The 17,539-nt window shown below is 42.8% G+C and overlaps 1 protein-coding gene across 4 annotated transcripts in view; it reads right to left on the bottom strand.

The window, feature by feature from the left end:
- The window catches only part of RAPGEF4 (Rap guanine nucleotide exchange factor 4), a 245,757-nt gene extending 231,635 nt beyond the window's left edge, over nucleotides 1-14,122 (bottom strand). For all 4 annotated transcript variants that reach the window (XM_061608471.1, XM_061608472.1, XM_061608470.1 and 1 more), the window contains exon 1: nucleotides 13,927-14,122. In XM_061608471.1, the coding sequence (XP_061464455.1) occupies nucleotides 13,927-13,988 (62 nt within the window). In that variant the 5' untranslated portion in view covers nucleotides 13,989-14,122. The remainder of the gene's footprint in view (nucleotides 1-13,926) is intronic.
- Nucleotides 14,123-17,539: the final 3,417 nt, after the last annotated feature.

The following is a 17,539-nucleotide window of genomic DNA, read 5'->3' on the forward strand; positions in this document are numbered from 1 at the left end:
CCATGGAACCTTACTTACTGGTGTTCTGAGTTTATTAAAATTGGTTTCCTGAAATTCAGGGTACATGTATGGCTACTCCAGCTTTTGCTTCTTTTAAAATCAAGAACTCAAGTATAGCGTAGTCACTTTCCCCCAGAGCTCCCTTAACTGCCACTTCATCCATTAAGTCATTTCTGTTTTGTTAGAATCAAGTCAAGGATCCTGTAGTTCCTTCTTCCACTTTCTGTAGAAGAAAGTTATCAGCAACACAAGTCAGGGATTTCTTGGAGGGGCAGTGTTTGGCAGAATTAGTCTCCCAACAGATATCAGGCTAACAGAAGTCCTCCATTACTACTACATCATGACTCCTTGGAACATTGGCAATTTGCTTTTCAAATGTTTTATCCTTGTCTTTTCCTTGATTGGGTGGCTGGTAGTAGACTTCAACCAACATGTTCCTTCTATTCCTTGCCCCATTTATTTTAATTCAGATGCTCTCAATAGGACTACCAAGCTCATCCTTCTGTATTTCTGTGCAGGGATATATATTTTTAAGTTGTCACTAGAGTTCCAAGTGGCTTCTGTGGATAAGAGTGCTTATGCCAAGCTGAGGCTGATTTGCCAGTTACAGTTGATCCTGGACCAGGATATCCTACCCTCAATATTCCATGCTCTGGTGATTTCCCATCTGGACTACTATAATTCTCTGCATGTGGGGTTGCCCTTGAAAATAGTCAAGAATGTAGAATGCAGCTGCTTAGGCTGGTAAGTGGGGCAGCCTGATGGGACCACGTGTCATCAGTCCTAAAAGTGATGAAATTTTCCCATTCTCCATGCCGTGTATAATTTTATACACTTCTATCAATTCATCTCTTACTCTAAACTAAAAGCTCCAAATGTTGCAACCTTTACAGTTGGGGATCATATATTTCAATGCTTCACCTTCCACCACCACCCAAAACTCAATCATGTGAGGAAGAAGGATTTTAGCTTAGCATTTTCTTTTCATGTTAGCTTTGCACACGAAAGATCTTTTGTTTGTTTGTTTGTTTTTAATGGAGGGAAGTGTTCAAACATGAAATTCCCCATCTGCATTCTGAACAGGTAGATGCCAATTTCATATGTCAATCCTGCACAGTGTAATAATGAATTCATTAACTGCATAGCATCATCCATGTACTTGGCACTGTACAAAGACTGAGAAGAAAGGTCACTGCCCCAAGGGGGTTACAATCTAAAAACAGACTCCAATATAATAATTTATTTTAAACACAACGGGATGACTGAATTAGAGTGGAAAAGGTAATAAGAATTCTGTTATATCTATGAGCGGTATTTCTGGGGGCCGTTCCATGCCTCTCTCAGGGCTGCTTCTAAAACAGTTTTACCACATGACACCACCACTAACAAACACTCCAAACAGAAGTCACAATGTAATCACCTTTTCCTCCTGTTAGTTGAGGCTCCATGCCAGAACTAATCTTCCTGAGCAGCTCCTGGTGCGGGTATTATAGTGTTTTATGTTTGTGCCAAATGCACAGGAAGTTGTTTACAAACATTATGGCTTTTGTGTAGAGCTCTGCAGATGTGTTGTCTTGTCCCGTCCCCCACTGACCCAGCATCGCTTGTGTAGAAAATGGTGACTTTTTTGCAGCCCCAGAGCAGCTCCTTCAGCAAGGATTCCAAAAGCAGGAAGATGGAAGCACTTGGGATTCCTTAGCACAAGGGTGGGGAACCTTTGGCCCTCCAGATCTTGCTGAACTATGACTCCCATCAGCCCTACCAAGCATGGCCAATGCCCATGGATGCTGGAAGTTGTAGTTCAGCAACATCTGGAGGGCCAAAGGTTGCCTTAGCACACCAGCCTTAGCCCATATCACTTCTACCACAGCAAAGATGCATGAAGTAATAAAATTTGGGGCATGTAAATGGGCTGTGCTCAAATTATTGGGGGGATTCAAGAGGCCCTTAATGGAATCTACAAATGATCCTGACCCCCTCCCCTTTTTAGCCAAACAACACCCCTCCTCCATAGCTGTCTCAAAGCAGCAGGTAACAGAGCCTTCACAAAATGTAAAGAGGCTGCCCCCTACCCCGCTAAGTAATTCAAGCACTGTACTTGGGAAGAAGTAGGCAAGGAAGGATTATGGCCCAAAGTCTCACAGAAGGGGCCAGCAAATATAGTGTTTTCAACAAACTAAAACCAAAGTCATTTTTAAATACCTAGGGTTAGTTCTACTCAAAGTAGACCCACTGAAATTAATAGATGACTAACTTAAATTCACTAATTTCTGTGCATCTACTCTGAGTAGAACCTAATTGAATACCATACACACACATAGTGCTAATCATTCCTTGTCATCTTGGGGCAAGGAATGGGGGATGAGTACGGCAGCCTCAAGATGTGCCAGAATCACAGTACTCCTCTTTTGATCACATGAGGAGCTTCAAAATAATGTTTCAGAGGAGCTCTCCCTCTGCTATAATTTCACAAGCATTTCTCTCTCCAGCATCCTTCTGGAGAATTAGGCCAGAGAGACCAAAATGCTGCCTCAAGAAAAGCTGTATTCTGTGATCGGTATAGATTATGCAACTAATGCTTTGTTTACTTGCATAAGTTCTTCTGCTGACAGTGAACATGACAGGAGCTCTGCAGTGCACCAGAAGTCTATTCCCTTATAACTGGAACTCTACTCATTGCCACTTTGGTTTCAGAGACTATGCATAGGAACATAGGAATCTACCATATACCAAATGAAACCAGTGGTCCATTTAGCTCAGTAATGTCTACACGTACTGGCAGTGGCTTTCTAGGATTGTAGGCCGAAGTCTTTCCCAGTCATATCTGGAGATGCTAAGGCAGCCTTTCCCAACCAGTGTGCCTCCAGATGTTGTTGGACCACAACTCCCATAAGCCTCAGCCAGCATTGCCATTGATCAGGAAAGATGGGAGTTGTGGTCCAACAACATCTGGAGGCACACTGGTTGGGAAAGGCTGTGCTAAGGATTGGACCCAGAACATCAAGCAGGTATTCAATTCTCTGGTGGCACACAGTTCCCACATGAACCTGTTTGACTGTTATGGACATCTTCTGATGTCCCCATCCTCAGAAGCTGCTAGGTATGCGCAGAGCTTGGAAAAGTTACTTTTTTGAACTACAGCTCCCATCAGCCTAATCCAGTGGCCATGTTGCCTAGGGCTGATGGGAGTTGTAGTTCAAAAAAGTAACTTTTCCAAGCTCTGGGTATGCGACAACCATCAGTAAGGCCTTTTCTGGAGGGGTGCCCAGGCTGTGGAACTCCATCTCTAGAAATGTCAATCTGGCACCAAACCTCTTACATTCTAAGCCACCATGTTAAAAATATTTTATTTGCCCATGCTTATAATAAACAGGGATGTTGATTTTATTGCTGTTGATTTATGCTACCTATCTGCTTTATAGTGATGTCTGATTTGATCTTTTAAAAAATGTTTTTATAATGTAATTGGCATTGTTTATTGCTGAAAACTGCCTACTGTGTGCTTGTGTATAAAATTAAAATAAATCCTAAATAACTAAAATACCAACAAGCCTATCTTCCCGACCATAAGGGACAGATCCTGCTTGGTTTTGTAGTACACTAGTGTGGCGCAGTGGTTAGAGTATTGAACTAGGACCTAGAAGACCCAGGGTTCAAATTCCCACTCGGTGATGAAGCTTGCTGGGTGATCTTTGGCCAGTCACAGTCTCTCAGCCTAACCTACCTCACAGGGTTGTTATGGGGGTAAAACGGAGAGGGAAAAGAACCACCTGGAGGTCCTTGGAGGCAACGTGGGATATATATATGTAATAATAAATAAAATAAAAATAATGTGCTAAGGTTCTTAGGGTACTGAATTCTATATCTAATAAGAAATTCTATTCTTGAGCAATTGTGGGATCAAGGCAAGTGTATGGCCCTGGAAACAATATATGTATCACGTACCTACCCGTAGCACACTTTGGCTGCTCTAGTTTAACAAGAGCTCAACACAGATGAAAGACAATATTTTATTGCTTGAGATGCACTCTAAAATCCATCACAGATTCTTTAAGAGTCTACCTGGCCCAATGAAGCTCCTTTTGCTTAATTGTTTTTGAACACTGTTGATCCAGTTTTTCAAAAGAATGACTGGAAGCTGTAAAGGTGATTATTTAACAGGTAATAAAATAATAAACTATCAGTTAATTATTTCTCCGCAGACCAGAAATTCAGGTTTCACCACTATTTGCACATCTTTTTGAGCATCATCACCCTTGTGCAATTAATTAAAGAAATCTACTTATAATATTAAAACAGTGTTCTCAAACTGGAAGCAGTCTAAAAAGTAGCAAGAATCACAGTGTTGGCTTCCTATCTTGAATCTCTGAAATATGCTGCAAAAAATGAGCAATGGTCCATATATCTGAAGCAATGTGGCAATGCTGAAATGGTGGAAAGGTAGGGAGCCTACCCCCTCAGTTTTAGCCAAACCTTGTCCCCTCTAGTCTTCCAAAAACAGCAGGTAAAGGGCTACTTACTACAAAAGGTAGGGTGCTAGACTCTCCCCACCCCAGTGCTATAATTCAAGCACTGCAGTGTATATGTTTTTGTTTATATGATCCAATTCCATATGCTCACGGGCACATGTGAGCATAAAGATGATCATGTGACTTGGCAGCATCATGAGATATGTAGTGAATACATAAATAATCAAAGATACAAAGTTCAAAATCACAGGTCAAAGTACAGACTGCGAAAAGCATTTCAATTTGTACAAGTTAATAATTTGGAATGGAAAGAGTATAATTATTCTCAATATGCTCTTGCTGTTCTTCAAAAACTCAAGATTGTATATGCCAAAAAAGTGTGAAAGGTTCTGCCCTTGAACATTAAGAATCTCTTACAAACTCAAATGTGAAATCATACTAACATCAAGAGGTTCCAGACAAAAATGTAGCTATTGTTAAGTCAGTCACAGCAAATAAGTGTCCTGTGATGCTTAAAAGTGTTAACAAATTACATTATGGCATAAGCTTTTGTGGGCCAGATACCACTTTGTCAGAAAAGCACTTACTTACAAATCTAATGATTACTACTGTGTTGAAACCTCATAAACCATTTTTTTATTCTTGCAGGCTGAAAATCTCAAACAAAAATGGATTTATGCCAAAGCTATTTTTATAAAAGGTATCAGAAGTCAGCTTGTGGACAAAAAAAAGCAGTAATTGCAAAGGTTTAAAGCAAACTTAGTGGGTCTAGTCGCTTGTCAACAAATACTGGTCAGCATATTTTTATAGTTCATTACACACACTTAACCTTCTGATGAAGTGTTCAACTTTGATCACAGTAGGCTCAAAATTAGTACTTATCTTCGGTCCCATTCACAAGTTTTCAGGTTTTGCTAGAGGTTTTATGTTGGAAAGCTTGCTTTAGAGTAGATATAATTTTCTTATGCAAAGGTTCTACAGTCCGGCTTGCCACACCCACCATGGTGGGTATTCCATCACCCTCTGGTAAGCACAACAAGACAAGCACCAGGCTTCCTTCCCAGTTTGGAACTGATGAAAGAGACATGATGATTGGTTGTGCTGCACTTCAGCAGTGCTTTGACCACCTTGGATATGCAGTGCAACTACAGGGATAATACCCACCTGCTCCTCAGCTGCAAGCTGGCAAGGAGGCCTTGCACTTATTTTGGCACAAGGCTTCTGAGCCACTCAGACCACCTCTGTGGCCCAGCAGGTTAAGACACAGCTCTTTTGGCAGGCTTTTAGAAGAGGGATGGCTCAAATAATTGTTAGTTGGACTCTTACAGTTGGATTTGTATAAAAGTGACAAATAATATAATGCTGCCCTTTCCTATTGTGTCCTAGAGTGATGGAATTGTTTTTATTATATATGACCCATATTTTATTTTATTGTTTTTATATTATTATTGATATACACCATCCTGGAGTCTTATTGGTGAAGGGCAGCATATAAGGCTGATAAATTAAATAAATAAAGTTGAGATTCCAGGAATGGGTTGTTCAAGCCATGACGTTACTTTGCTTTATGTTTACCTGTATCCTTTCCCCTCATAGATATCATTGTTATGATGATTGTTTGGTTATTGAGAACTCCCGTAAGCATGTCCCACTAATATTTGCAGCTGTTGATCATGCTAAATCCATTGAAGCCAATAAGCATAAGTGCACCTAGCTCTGTGCTTGGACTGTGGCCCGTAATATCCATTAGACTGCTGATCATGCTTTAAATAATGGAATGAGGCTGAGTGTCTTGACCATGTCCAGAATTATAATTCAATAGATTGCTGTATTTACCAAAATTCCACAGGTAACTTTTAGGAAGCTTCACTGAATCATAGAATAGTAGAGTTGGAAGGGGCCTATAAGGCCATCAAGTCCAACTCCCTGCTCAGTGCAGGAATCCAAATCAAAGCATTCCCGACAGATGGCTGTCCAGCTGCCTCTTGAATGCCTCTAGTGTTGGAGAGCCCACCACCTCCCTAGGTAATTGGTTCCATTGTCATACTGCTCTAACAGTTAGAAAGTTTTTGCTGATGTTCAGCCAAAATCTGGCTTCATGTAACTTGAGCCCATTATTCTGTATCCTGCATTATGATTGCATTATATACATTTTGCATACACAGTCTCTTTATATTATTATTGATGCTATTCTTATATATTCATTTTCAAAGGTGTATAGAAAACTACACTCATATAGTCAGTAAACATCAAGTTGTAAAGGAGTAGCTTAGTTCACTATGTCCTCAAAGCAACACTCCATCTTTAAATAATTCATGAAAAGCCCAGCAAAGATCATAACATTCTTGACACACCAGGACAGTGACATTACATGATTCTTTCTGTGATCAGCTCCTGTAGTCAAATACAACAGCCAGCAAAGGCACTGCAGGTTCTATCTACTGCAAAGGGAGCCTAAGAATTGATGTACATTTCATGCACAGAATTGAAAGGCTTGGGCTGCCTAACTGTTGTGATCCTTGATCATCATTAATCTGGAACCTGCATCGTCTTAAAATCTTTTTTTAAACTATGTAACAGAAAGATGTAAAAGTGGCAATTCCTTTTGAGACCATGACATCTTGCCACGAGCACATGCTACACTCTTGACTTTTGTCTTCTTAGAACTGGATTAATAAGAATAATGAGACACAAAGTAATAGAGCTCTTTGGAGCACAACATTCTTGGCTTACTAAACCATGGCCTATCAAAGTGTGAATGAGTGTTGGGTCCACATGTGCCCAGTCTTTAAACTCTGGGTTAAAGAGATTTCAATCCTGGTCTCTTGAAACCAGCATTCCCCATGACTATCATGACCCTGAAGTCATGGGAATGAGGCCAAGGATACAAAATAGGAGAGGATATTGCCCATGAGGCCAGTCCCAGATGTACATAATCAACCAGAATCACTTGCAAAAGAATAACCTGTTGTCCCTGTCCATCTCCAGACTAACCATGTCACGTTCTCCTCCTCTGATGCAGAAGACTGCAACTCACTGACCGTAGGGAACTAGTCTCTACCACTCCACTCCATCAGAGTCAATGACTGCTAAAGCAGGCTTGGCCTGTTTAAGTGAAGATGCTATTCTAACTGATAGAACTATAGCTCCTATTTCAGTCTAAGTATGATTGCTGCTGAAGTAACATCTCAGCTCTGCTGTTATGGAATGTCCAGCCTTAGCACTGCAAGGAGTTGTCCAGGGTACAACTGGAGCCTCAGCTTGGCTCAGGCCATCACTCAAAATTGGGAACTTTGTTTTAATGTCTATTTGCTAACCAGTATCTAAAAACAGGATGAAACCATGAGCTGGTTCCTGCTTATGAAGCTCCATAGCCTTGTTATACCCCAGTCCAGTGGATCTAGTGTGTATGTCTATTTAAATGTATAAGAAAAAAATAACGTATGGCTATGTATTTTTTTCTGTTTACACACAGAAAAGGGATCAACCAAAAGGTTAAATGTTTTGGCCAAAATCACAAAGTATGTCACCAGCATGGACAGGACTGTTACTGTTAGTCTTGTGTCATGCTCAAGGAGCCATATTAATACCATTGCATTCACAATTACTGTAGTTAATTTTGTTACCTATATGCATCCACTGCCAAAAAATTAGAGTTGAAGTACCCTAAATAGGCAACAAGGACAAAGTAAAAACAAACAAGCACACCAGATGCCAAGAAAAATTGCCATAAATAATGTTAAATATCAAGGAGAATTTCATTACATAGTGAATGTACTTTCCTACAAGGTGGAATTTCTTGTCTCAGGTTTATTATTCAGTAAGAACAGAAGTCTAAAGAACAGAAACATGTACTTCATATTCTTTTGCATCTACACAGCAATAATTAAAAAGACTAGTGATCATGCAAAAAATCGAGGTATCCTGAAGTTCAAGTAAATGTGACAGTTAATTAGATGGAGCTGGTGGGCACAGACACTTTAGTTGCTATACAGAGAGGTAAACTTTGGGTTTACTTTGAGTTGTATCCAACAAAAGTCATTGAGTGAACAGAATTACTTCCACTTATGCGTTGGCACTTCCCCTCCCTCTCCTACCACTGTGCCCCTCCAAAACTGTCCTGGGTGGTCTGGGGCAGATTTGAAAGACTGTGGGGAGCACATAGGGGGAGGAAAGGAAGTTCTGTTACACAAGCGTCATTCTGCTTACGCAGTGACCTCACTGCATACAAACTTTTGTCTGTAAATGGCAGAAAGCTTAGTGCTACAGGCAATTCATTAGGAGCTACCAGATGGTAACTTACCAACAGGGTTTCCTGGTGTTAGATGTGACCTATTCTTACTCCAGGGTAAGTGTCACAAAACTACACTATACCTTGTCCTGTAGTATTATGCTGGCATGGGGTACGCACAAGTAAGAAGTTTAAATAATCCAGAATGGGATCACAATGAGATCATGTGTATTACTTAAATAATGAGCACAAACCAGCAAAAAAAGGGGGGGATTCCATTAATTTCAATGGGATAGAGTTAAGCACATGCTGCAGTAATGGTAGAGACCACAACTTGCAGAATCCCCCTGTCTAAATAGACCTAGGAACCCTGTGCTTCCTTGGTTCCTTCCATTGTCTGCCACTTCCGGTCAATAGTCCTAGCTCCTCTATGTGTCGTTTTGCCCGCTCCTACATTCTCCTTGGCTTCTCCTTTCTTCAGTGTCTCCATTACCCACTGATTCCTTTGGTGTGGGCTTTTCAGGCTACTGCCTGTTATGTTCCACTTCCTTTAGACACCCTGTCTTTTGGCTGGGTAGCTCAGCAGCCCTCTCTCCCGACCCTTGTAAGACACAGCCTCTCCTGCTGTTTATGTGCTGTGAAGTTTCTTCAGAGCCCTTGCCTCATTTCCAAGTTTCACTCATAATGAACTGTTGTCTGTTTTTGATAATGGGCTGGATAAGGGCCAACAAACTGAAACTGAAACCTGACAGATGGAGGTGATGTTGGCAGGTGGTTCTCAAATCAAGGAAACTGGGGTCTTCCTGTTCTAGACAAGGTTGTACTCCCCCTTAAAGAACAGGTGCTCAGTCTGGGTGTACACCTTGATTTAGCTCTGTTGCTAGACATTCAAGTGGCCTTGGTGGCACAGAGTACATTATACAAGCATAGGCTGGTTGACCAGCTGTAGCCATTCCTGATAGGGATAGCTTAGCCCCGGTGATCCATGCTCTGGCAACCTCCCCATTGGACTGCCGTAAACAGGCCTGGCGCCAGTGTGCAGCCAAGTTGGGCCCTGGCCAAGGGCCCCTGCAGCCCAGAGGGACCCTAAGGGGCCCCTCCTTAGGGTGGGATCATGGAGATGGAGCTCCAAGGCACCCCCTTATACAGGCAGCTTAAATAAATCTGCCTGCCTCACCTACCTGTTGAGTTAGCACATCAAAGTGTGTGCTCCGCACGATGTACATGCATGCTTACCATCACCTGAGATAGTGAGGGGGCATCCCTAAAGGACTGATGCCCCTGCTGCCATCTTGGGTGATGGCAGGGGTATGAGCACTGACATCAGAGGTAGGTGGGGCAGGTCTGCCTATGTAAGCCCTATGCCACCCGTATTGGGAGGGGGCACTGGGGCAAACGGTGCTGCAGGCCCGGGCAGGCTGGTCCCCAGGGGCCCAGTCATGGCTAGCACCAGCCCTGGCCATAGACCATTATATGTGGAACTTAGATGCTTTAATCAGTTCAGAATTCTCTGCACAAATTCTGTCTGGTGTGGGTAGGTAGAACCATATTACACTAATTCTTAAAGAATTGTGCCTTTGGTCCTCCAGATGTTGCTGAACTATGACTTTCATCAGCCCCAGCTGATCTGTAGTAACTCAAATGTAGGTTTAGGGTAGAGACACACTATTGTGCTGGTTTCAGTGCGTTTCCATCTCTCTTTTCTGAAAACAGGGGCACACAACACTAGTCAAATTCTTAAACCTAGGTCAGATCAGCTCCAATGCTTTTCTTTTTTAAAAATTCAGCTTTAGACAGATTTCGCAACTTATTGGTAGATCAACCCTTTGCCCCTACAGGTGTGGCCAATGGAAATGTTTTGCTGTAGACTCAGGCAGAGACAGTGATTGGCCCAACACTTTGCTGTGGGTGGTCCTGAAAGGTGTGAAGCGGGGAAGGAAGGTGTGTCCAGCCAAGGGCAGAGTCACTTCAAAATGCAGCCAGAAAAACCATTCTTGCTGCTTTTGAAGCAACTAGCATGCCCACAGCCTTACTATGCAGGTCATCCCAGTATACGGCTTAGGGTACAATAGGTAATTGGCTTTGCTCGCCGTGCCACCATATTGCATCTGGTCCGGAAGCTGCAGCTGGTGCAAACTGCAGCGGCACAACTGCTCACTGGGGAAGGGTATCACCAACATGTCACCCCTCTGCTGAATTGCACTGGCTGCCCATTAGCTACTGGGCCAAGTTCAAGGTTTTTGTTTTGGTGTACAAAGCCCTATACAGCTTGGGACAAGGATACCTTTAAGATCGTCTTATCCCTTATACACCCAGTTGATCACTACACTCTGCAGGTGAGGGCCTCCTGCAGATACCATATTATCAGAAGGTCTGTTCCACACAACATAGGAAGCAGACCTTTAATGTTGTGGTACCTATCTTGTGGAATTCCCTCCCCTTAAATATTAGACAGGCATCATCTGTATTATCTTTTCGGTGCTACTTAAAATAAGCCTTTTAAGTAGAGACATCCTAGTCTGCATCTGTGTTCCAACTGCTTTTTAAGATGCTTTTAAAGCTTTTTTTTAAAAAAGACTTTTTTAAAGATTTTTTTTTAAATGTATTTTAAAATATGTTTTTAAGATGTTTGAGAGTGTTTTTAGTGTTTTGTTTGCTGCCCTGGGCTCCTTCTGGGAAGAAGGATGGGATATAAATTTAAATTATCATCATCAGGTTTTGGCTGGTGGACCTAATAAATAACAAAGTAGACAAGACAGAACTTCTTCTGGGACGAAGAGTGGAATATAAATTTAATAAAAATAAATAAATAAGACAGGAGTCTGCCCACTACTCTTGGGACAGGGGGTTTACAACCTATCTCTTTGTGACATCATGGGTTGGGGTTGAAAGGTAGCAATTGTTTTGGTACCAACTCAAGATAATATAGAGCTCACATAGAGCTTCCAGAAAGTCTCCACCCAGGCACTGAACAGATTCAAGCCAGCGAAGTTTCTATAAGGGTGCTGCCTTGTTTGCCTTCTTGTCCTACATTCTTTTTCCTCACTGATATTTTTAATCTGTATACTGTGCAGCATGAATACTTAGGCTGCAATCCTATAAGTTGTATAGGACTGTGGCCTGAATAGTTATGCTGCACATTGTATACACACTTCCCTGGGAGTAAGTCCCACTGAACTCAGTGGGAGTTACTCCTGAACAGACATGTATGGAACTGCACTGTTAACTGGAAAACATAGAAAATAAATTTAGGGAAACAAATGAAGAGATATAACCTCGTGAAATCAATGTTACCATCAATAAGATCAGTTAAGTGTGATTAGGTCATGAATAGTGCATACTGCAATATGCCCACCATGTGAAAAGATATGGTCGCTGGTGATAGGATGAAATCATGCTGGTCCCTTTTTCCATCTGTAGCCAACCACTAAGAAACATTCAGGTGCTTTAAGAAAAATGTTGTTTTCTACTCTCTTTTCACCCTTTAATCAGTGTTAATGAACAACAGTGACTAACAGTGTACTGTTTACTGCTAAACCTACAATCTGATCCAACAGTAAATTACTCTGTCAGCATCTGGGAACAATCACAGTTGCAGCCCATGCAATGATGAAGAAATCATTAAAGAGTCTTTAGGGTGGGGGAGAGATTGGAGTGATGAGTGTCATTATGTCTCCAACTTAGTTTATACTGACATGAGGTGGGGAGCTCTTCCACTATTGCATGAAGGATAAAGGAGGAATTCCCAGGAACATGATCACATGACAGGAAAGGTTACAGTTAAGGTCCTAGGGATTTTTCATGGGAACCCAAATCTCCAGAGAAAGTGGGAGTGGGGGATAGAGAATATGCACACATTGCATCAGTGGGCTCAGAGTAATAGATATTCTCATCTGCACTGAAGGCCTAAACATCAGGCGCAATTCTCAGGAACAAGTGGCCCTGCGGTGTCTGCATGAAAGCCAAAAATTATTATTGCAGACAGCTCTTCACAGCAAGACGTTATCCTGTTTAATTACTCACCACACAAATCTTCTGGTTTCACCACATTAAGTGATTTCACCACACAAACACTGATTTCTTGTGGATTGTGATGTTGTCATGAAATCCACAGGGGTGGGCAATGGGGTCCATGTGGTGAGCAACTGCGCAAAAGCACCTTGGTGTGTGGAGCAGCCTCCAAGCGTCTGGGATGTCAAATGGCCTCCTTGTGTGAATGAACCATGTTGGAAAGTACCACAAGGCTGTGTATATATAATATACCAGCATAGTGTACCATATAGATACACTGTGGAGTCAACAATATTGAGTCAGATTGTCTGTGACAATTTAGGGCTTTACAATAAGTACAGCATTCTGCACCCACCCACCCACAGCACCTCTGCCTGAGAACTCAGAGAGTTGCTGCCAGTCAGAGCAGATAACTGTGGGCTAGATGGACAACTGCCTAAGTTCCCATGGTCCCCAACACACATACACTCCCCATTCCTATAATTGAAACATCATTTTAATTTAATATTTTAATTCCTATAATTTAAACATCATCCAATGTTAGCATTAACAGTATTCTAATAAGGTGTTTTTAAAGTTTTTAAACGTGATTTTAAAAGATATATTAGAGATCATCTTCCACTTTGCTGAAGGTAACCATCCTGACAACTATCTCTTTCTTCTCCCCGCATCCAAAGTATATTTCAGTCATGACCCATCTCTATGGCCTCCTAGATGGATGCTCATGTGCAGATGGATTATTGATCCCCCTTTTAATCCCTTGCCAGTGGTGCCTGCCTGTAGGCCTCGCAGCAAGATCCCTTAAGACATTAGCAGCAGGGAGAGGCAGGGAAGGAGATGAGGCGGACCCAGAAGCTTTCACCGGGCGATTCTCTCATTTCCTTTTCCTTGGGCACGTGCAGGATTTTACAGGCACGAGAACCCTATGGAAATGCGTGGCTCTCCGGGCTATTATAACACTGATGAGCAGCAAAACAGCTGCCCTCCGGACACACACCCATGGCGAAAGGGTCCCACCACCCCACATCTCCCTCTCTCTTACACACACTCTATCCCCACCCAACTACAGATTGCCCTCCCTCCGTGCAGGGATTTTGAGATTCCGATCTGCTATGTGGAGAGGGAGAATCAGAAGGGTGTGGGTCCATGAAGCGCCCCCTGCCACCAGCCACTCCCTCACTCCGTTCTCAGCCGTATCAACGAAAGCGCCGGTACCTTTTATCCAGGCAAGCGATCCACTCGGTGGAGGAAGAATGGGAAGCGTGAGCGGCGACCATGTTTGCCCAAATCACCCAGGCGGCTAGTGATGCCGCCGCTGCTGTAGCGGGTGGCTGCTCTGCTCCTCCTCCCTCGCCTGCCTTTTCCTTTCTCCCCCTTCCTTGCTAGTGCCCGCGGCACCTGCTTGCCTGCCTGCACTAAGAGGGAATGGGCTCTTCCAGCCTGGTGGGCTCCCTTCCGCTGCGTCTCCCACCCGTCCCGTCGCTGTGCAGTAGGCAGAGCCACCTGGCTCATCAATCTCTGTCACCCACCCCTCCTTTCCACTCTCTGGGCTCGTGTGCTGGGTCTGTTCTGTGAGCACTGCAGTCTCCCTTGGACACAATGGGCTAAATATAACCCTGAAGTCAGCATCGACAATGAAGGGGGACTGGGCTCTCAAGCGTCCTCCGTCCACTTTTTGGCAAGAAGAAGCTACCGTGGCGGAGTTAGAGGCGGGGGGGGGGAGGAGGACGCCTGACCCTCCTCCCCAACTACATGGCCTCCCCCTCCTCTCCCGCCTTGAGCTGTCATAATAGCAATGCAGCTGAAAGCCGGGCCGCCTGCCTTCAGAGAAATAATATCCCCCCAAATATGGATTTAAAATATATACAACTCAGTACTTGAGAAAAGGAGCTTTTGTGACAAATCTGTCTTTAGAAAGCTGTGGGAAGGGGGGCATAATCTGGCTGAAACTGGGGTGTGTGGAGGGCCACAGTTTAGGGAATTCATTAAGGGCCTCTAACCTTCCTTCCCATAATTCAAGAAAAGATGCAGTTTCGTCAAGAACTCACTCCAGTTATACGCAATAGAAACACTGATTATATGTATAGATAACTCTCTTTTTTTAAAAAAATATATCTCAAAATCAGTCCTCAGCTTGTGTCGTAACTGGAAAAATTAATCATACTGAATTTATTTATTTTATCAAAATATTTCTGGACTGTTTATTAAAAATATCTAAGTGGTACACAATAAAGCATAGCTCAAAATTAAACTTGTGGAAAGCAGGAAGAAGGCTGTACTTCAGTGGTAGCACATCTTTGCATACAGAAGGTCCCAGGTTCAATCCCTGGCATCGCCAGGTAGGGCTCAGAGAGGACCCAGCCTGGAATGCTGGAGAGCTGCTGCCAATCAGTGTAGGCACTACTGAACTAAATGGACCAATGGCCTGACTCAGTAAAAGGCAGCATTCTGTGTTCCATTTTCCTATGGTATGGAAACAGTAAAATACAACAGCAGAGGTGCAAAAACCCAACCTTAGGGGTGAAGAATACCTGGGAAAAAAGATATGTTTTCGGGAGCTGCCTAAAACAGTATATATACAAAATGATATATCTCAAGGATATGTTGGCAATATCACTAGCGATCCATTCACTCTCCTTGCCCCTTCTTTTCAAATACAACAGAAATACACCATCCTCAACCAAAAAGTATTCAAAAACCAGTTTTCAAGTTTTCAGGAAAGGCTGCTATTCAAGAGTAAGATTCTCCTGAAAGCCTGGAGAGTCTAGGGACTGTTTGGAATTCCCTCCTCACCACTTTTTACGCTGGCCTTCGACACCTGAGATGTATATTTTTAAGACCCACCCTATTTTCCTATGTTGTTTAGGTTGCTTATAACTGTTTTTAACTATGTGTTTTAAACTGTTATAACCCGACCTGGAACCTTTGGGTGAAGGGCGGGTAATAAATAAATGAATAAATGTGTTTAACCAGTTTTAATTTGTTTTTGCTCCAAAGGGGATATTCTAGGTTTCCTCTATTTTTTTCTGTGTCGCAGGTGGTGGCTTTTTGGGGCACTGCATTTCTTTCTCCATAACTTTTGCATGGCTTAAACTTAACATTTTTTCTGTCTCAGTAGAATCTTCATTTGTTCACAAACCTGGTACGGTCTGTCTTTATTTTCACCACCCATTGCTGAAGCCATTATATTGTTAGGGGGTTGAGGCAGAGATGGATGATTTCTATGAGTCCCCGTCCAGCCTCTGATTTTGAATCCTGTACCCGGGGGTAGGCTCTGCAGCAGAAGGTCAGAGTCTCTTTTGTTAGTCTAATAGAGTGGCCAGGTGAGTTAAAGGGTCTATCAAGTGCCCATTAACTGGGCCAGGGAGATCCCATTGTTATTGAAACTCTTTAGGAGAACCCCCCCCCTCTTGGGGCCTAAGAGAGGCTTGTGTTTTTAGCTGAGTCTGAGGAAAGGCTGGGAACTGGAGACAGGCAGAGAGGCTGGCTCCCTGCACCATGGCTTTAGGGTGCCTCCTGTAAGCCTGATGGGAAAGCAAGGAATTGGACTGCTGATGCTTTGAACCCTTCCATATTAAGCTCAAGTTGGAATGTGTGTAAATAAGTAAACCATATTTCATAAAGACACCACAGTCTCCGCTGACCTTCTTTCCAAGGAAACCAAACCTGTGTAAGTGCAGGGACCCCTGGAGATCTCTCACCTATCGGAGATTGAGGTGGTGTGCAACAATATTGTGCTACCTCAAGAGTCTTCAGAGAGACCCCAGAGAAAAGAGATTAGATGAGGGGTGGCCTTTTTAAATTATTTAATTCCTTATCTGGTGGTGGCAAGAACCTGAAATGGGGAGTGGGAGGGTGCAAGGAAGGGGTACACTCTCTTGTGGTCAGATCTCCTTTCCCCAAGTGACCAGGGAGGGACCCAGAGTGACTGGGCATGGCTGTCATAGGAGCCAAAATAACTGGACAGGCTTTGGGTACTATTCACCTTGACTGGGGGAACAGAAGGACCATTTGCTGCTCTGTCTCAGGCCAACATGGGCCAGCTTGGTTCTTTTCAGACAATATGTGAGCTTAATGAGCATTGAAGGAGGCTGGATGGAACTGAGGCAACAGACTCCAACCGTGACTTACATATGTGTGTGTGTTCTTCTAAATCTTAAAAATACACCAGTGCATGGGTGTAGAGATTTCTCCATGTAAACAGAAACCTTGACTTGCTCCTTATATTTCTGAAGGTTCCTTGTATTTTCTTATACAAAGGAAAGCTAAAAAGTAGGGAAATGGCATTCTCAGGGCACACAATTGATTGGCTTATACTGAGCTCTGAAATGTACAGAGTGGCATCCACCTTTCATCCAGACTTAAGACCAAGAGTTGAAGAAGAGATATTTGTACCCTGCCAGGGGTAGTGCAAGAGATTATCTTTCAAGTCAAGCAAAGGACTACACTATCACTTGGTGGTCTCAGCATGGGGCAGTAATGAAATTACATCCCCCTCCTCTGGCTTCTCTTTAGTGTAATAGTCCTGCTTCATCCATTGGATGTTCTGATCATTAGATTTCAGAACAAATGCTGTTCATAGGATTTTCACGTGATTTCAAAGGTAGTAAAAGTGCTTAAACTTGAAATGCTATGTTCAGGCACACATGCACTTTTGATTAACTAAAATTTAGGAAAGTTTGTATCATTGTACATTTCACTCCCTACATTTTGTGCTCCTTTGCATTTATTTTTACGGAAAATAGAAAGGCAACACTGAAGAACCAAACAAAGTTCACATTTATTAAAATGCTACAATTATGTGTACACAACTTTTTATTAAATGAAG

The sequence above is a fragment of the Rhineura floridana genome, chromosome 2, assembly GCF_030035675.1.
Source record: "Rhineura floridana isolate rRhiFlo1 chromosome 2, rRhiFlo1.hap2, whole genome shotgun sequence".
Classification (NCBI taxonomy): domain Eukaryota; kingdom Metazoa; phylum Chordata; class Lepidosauria; order Squamata; family Rhineuridae; genus Rhineura; species Rhineura floridana.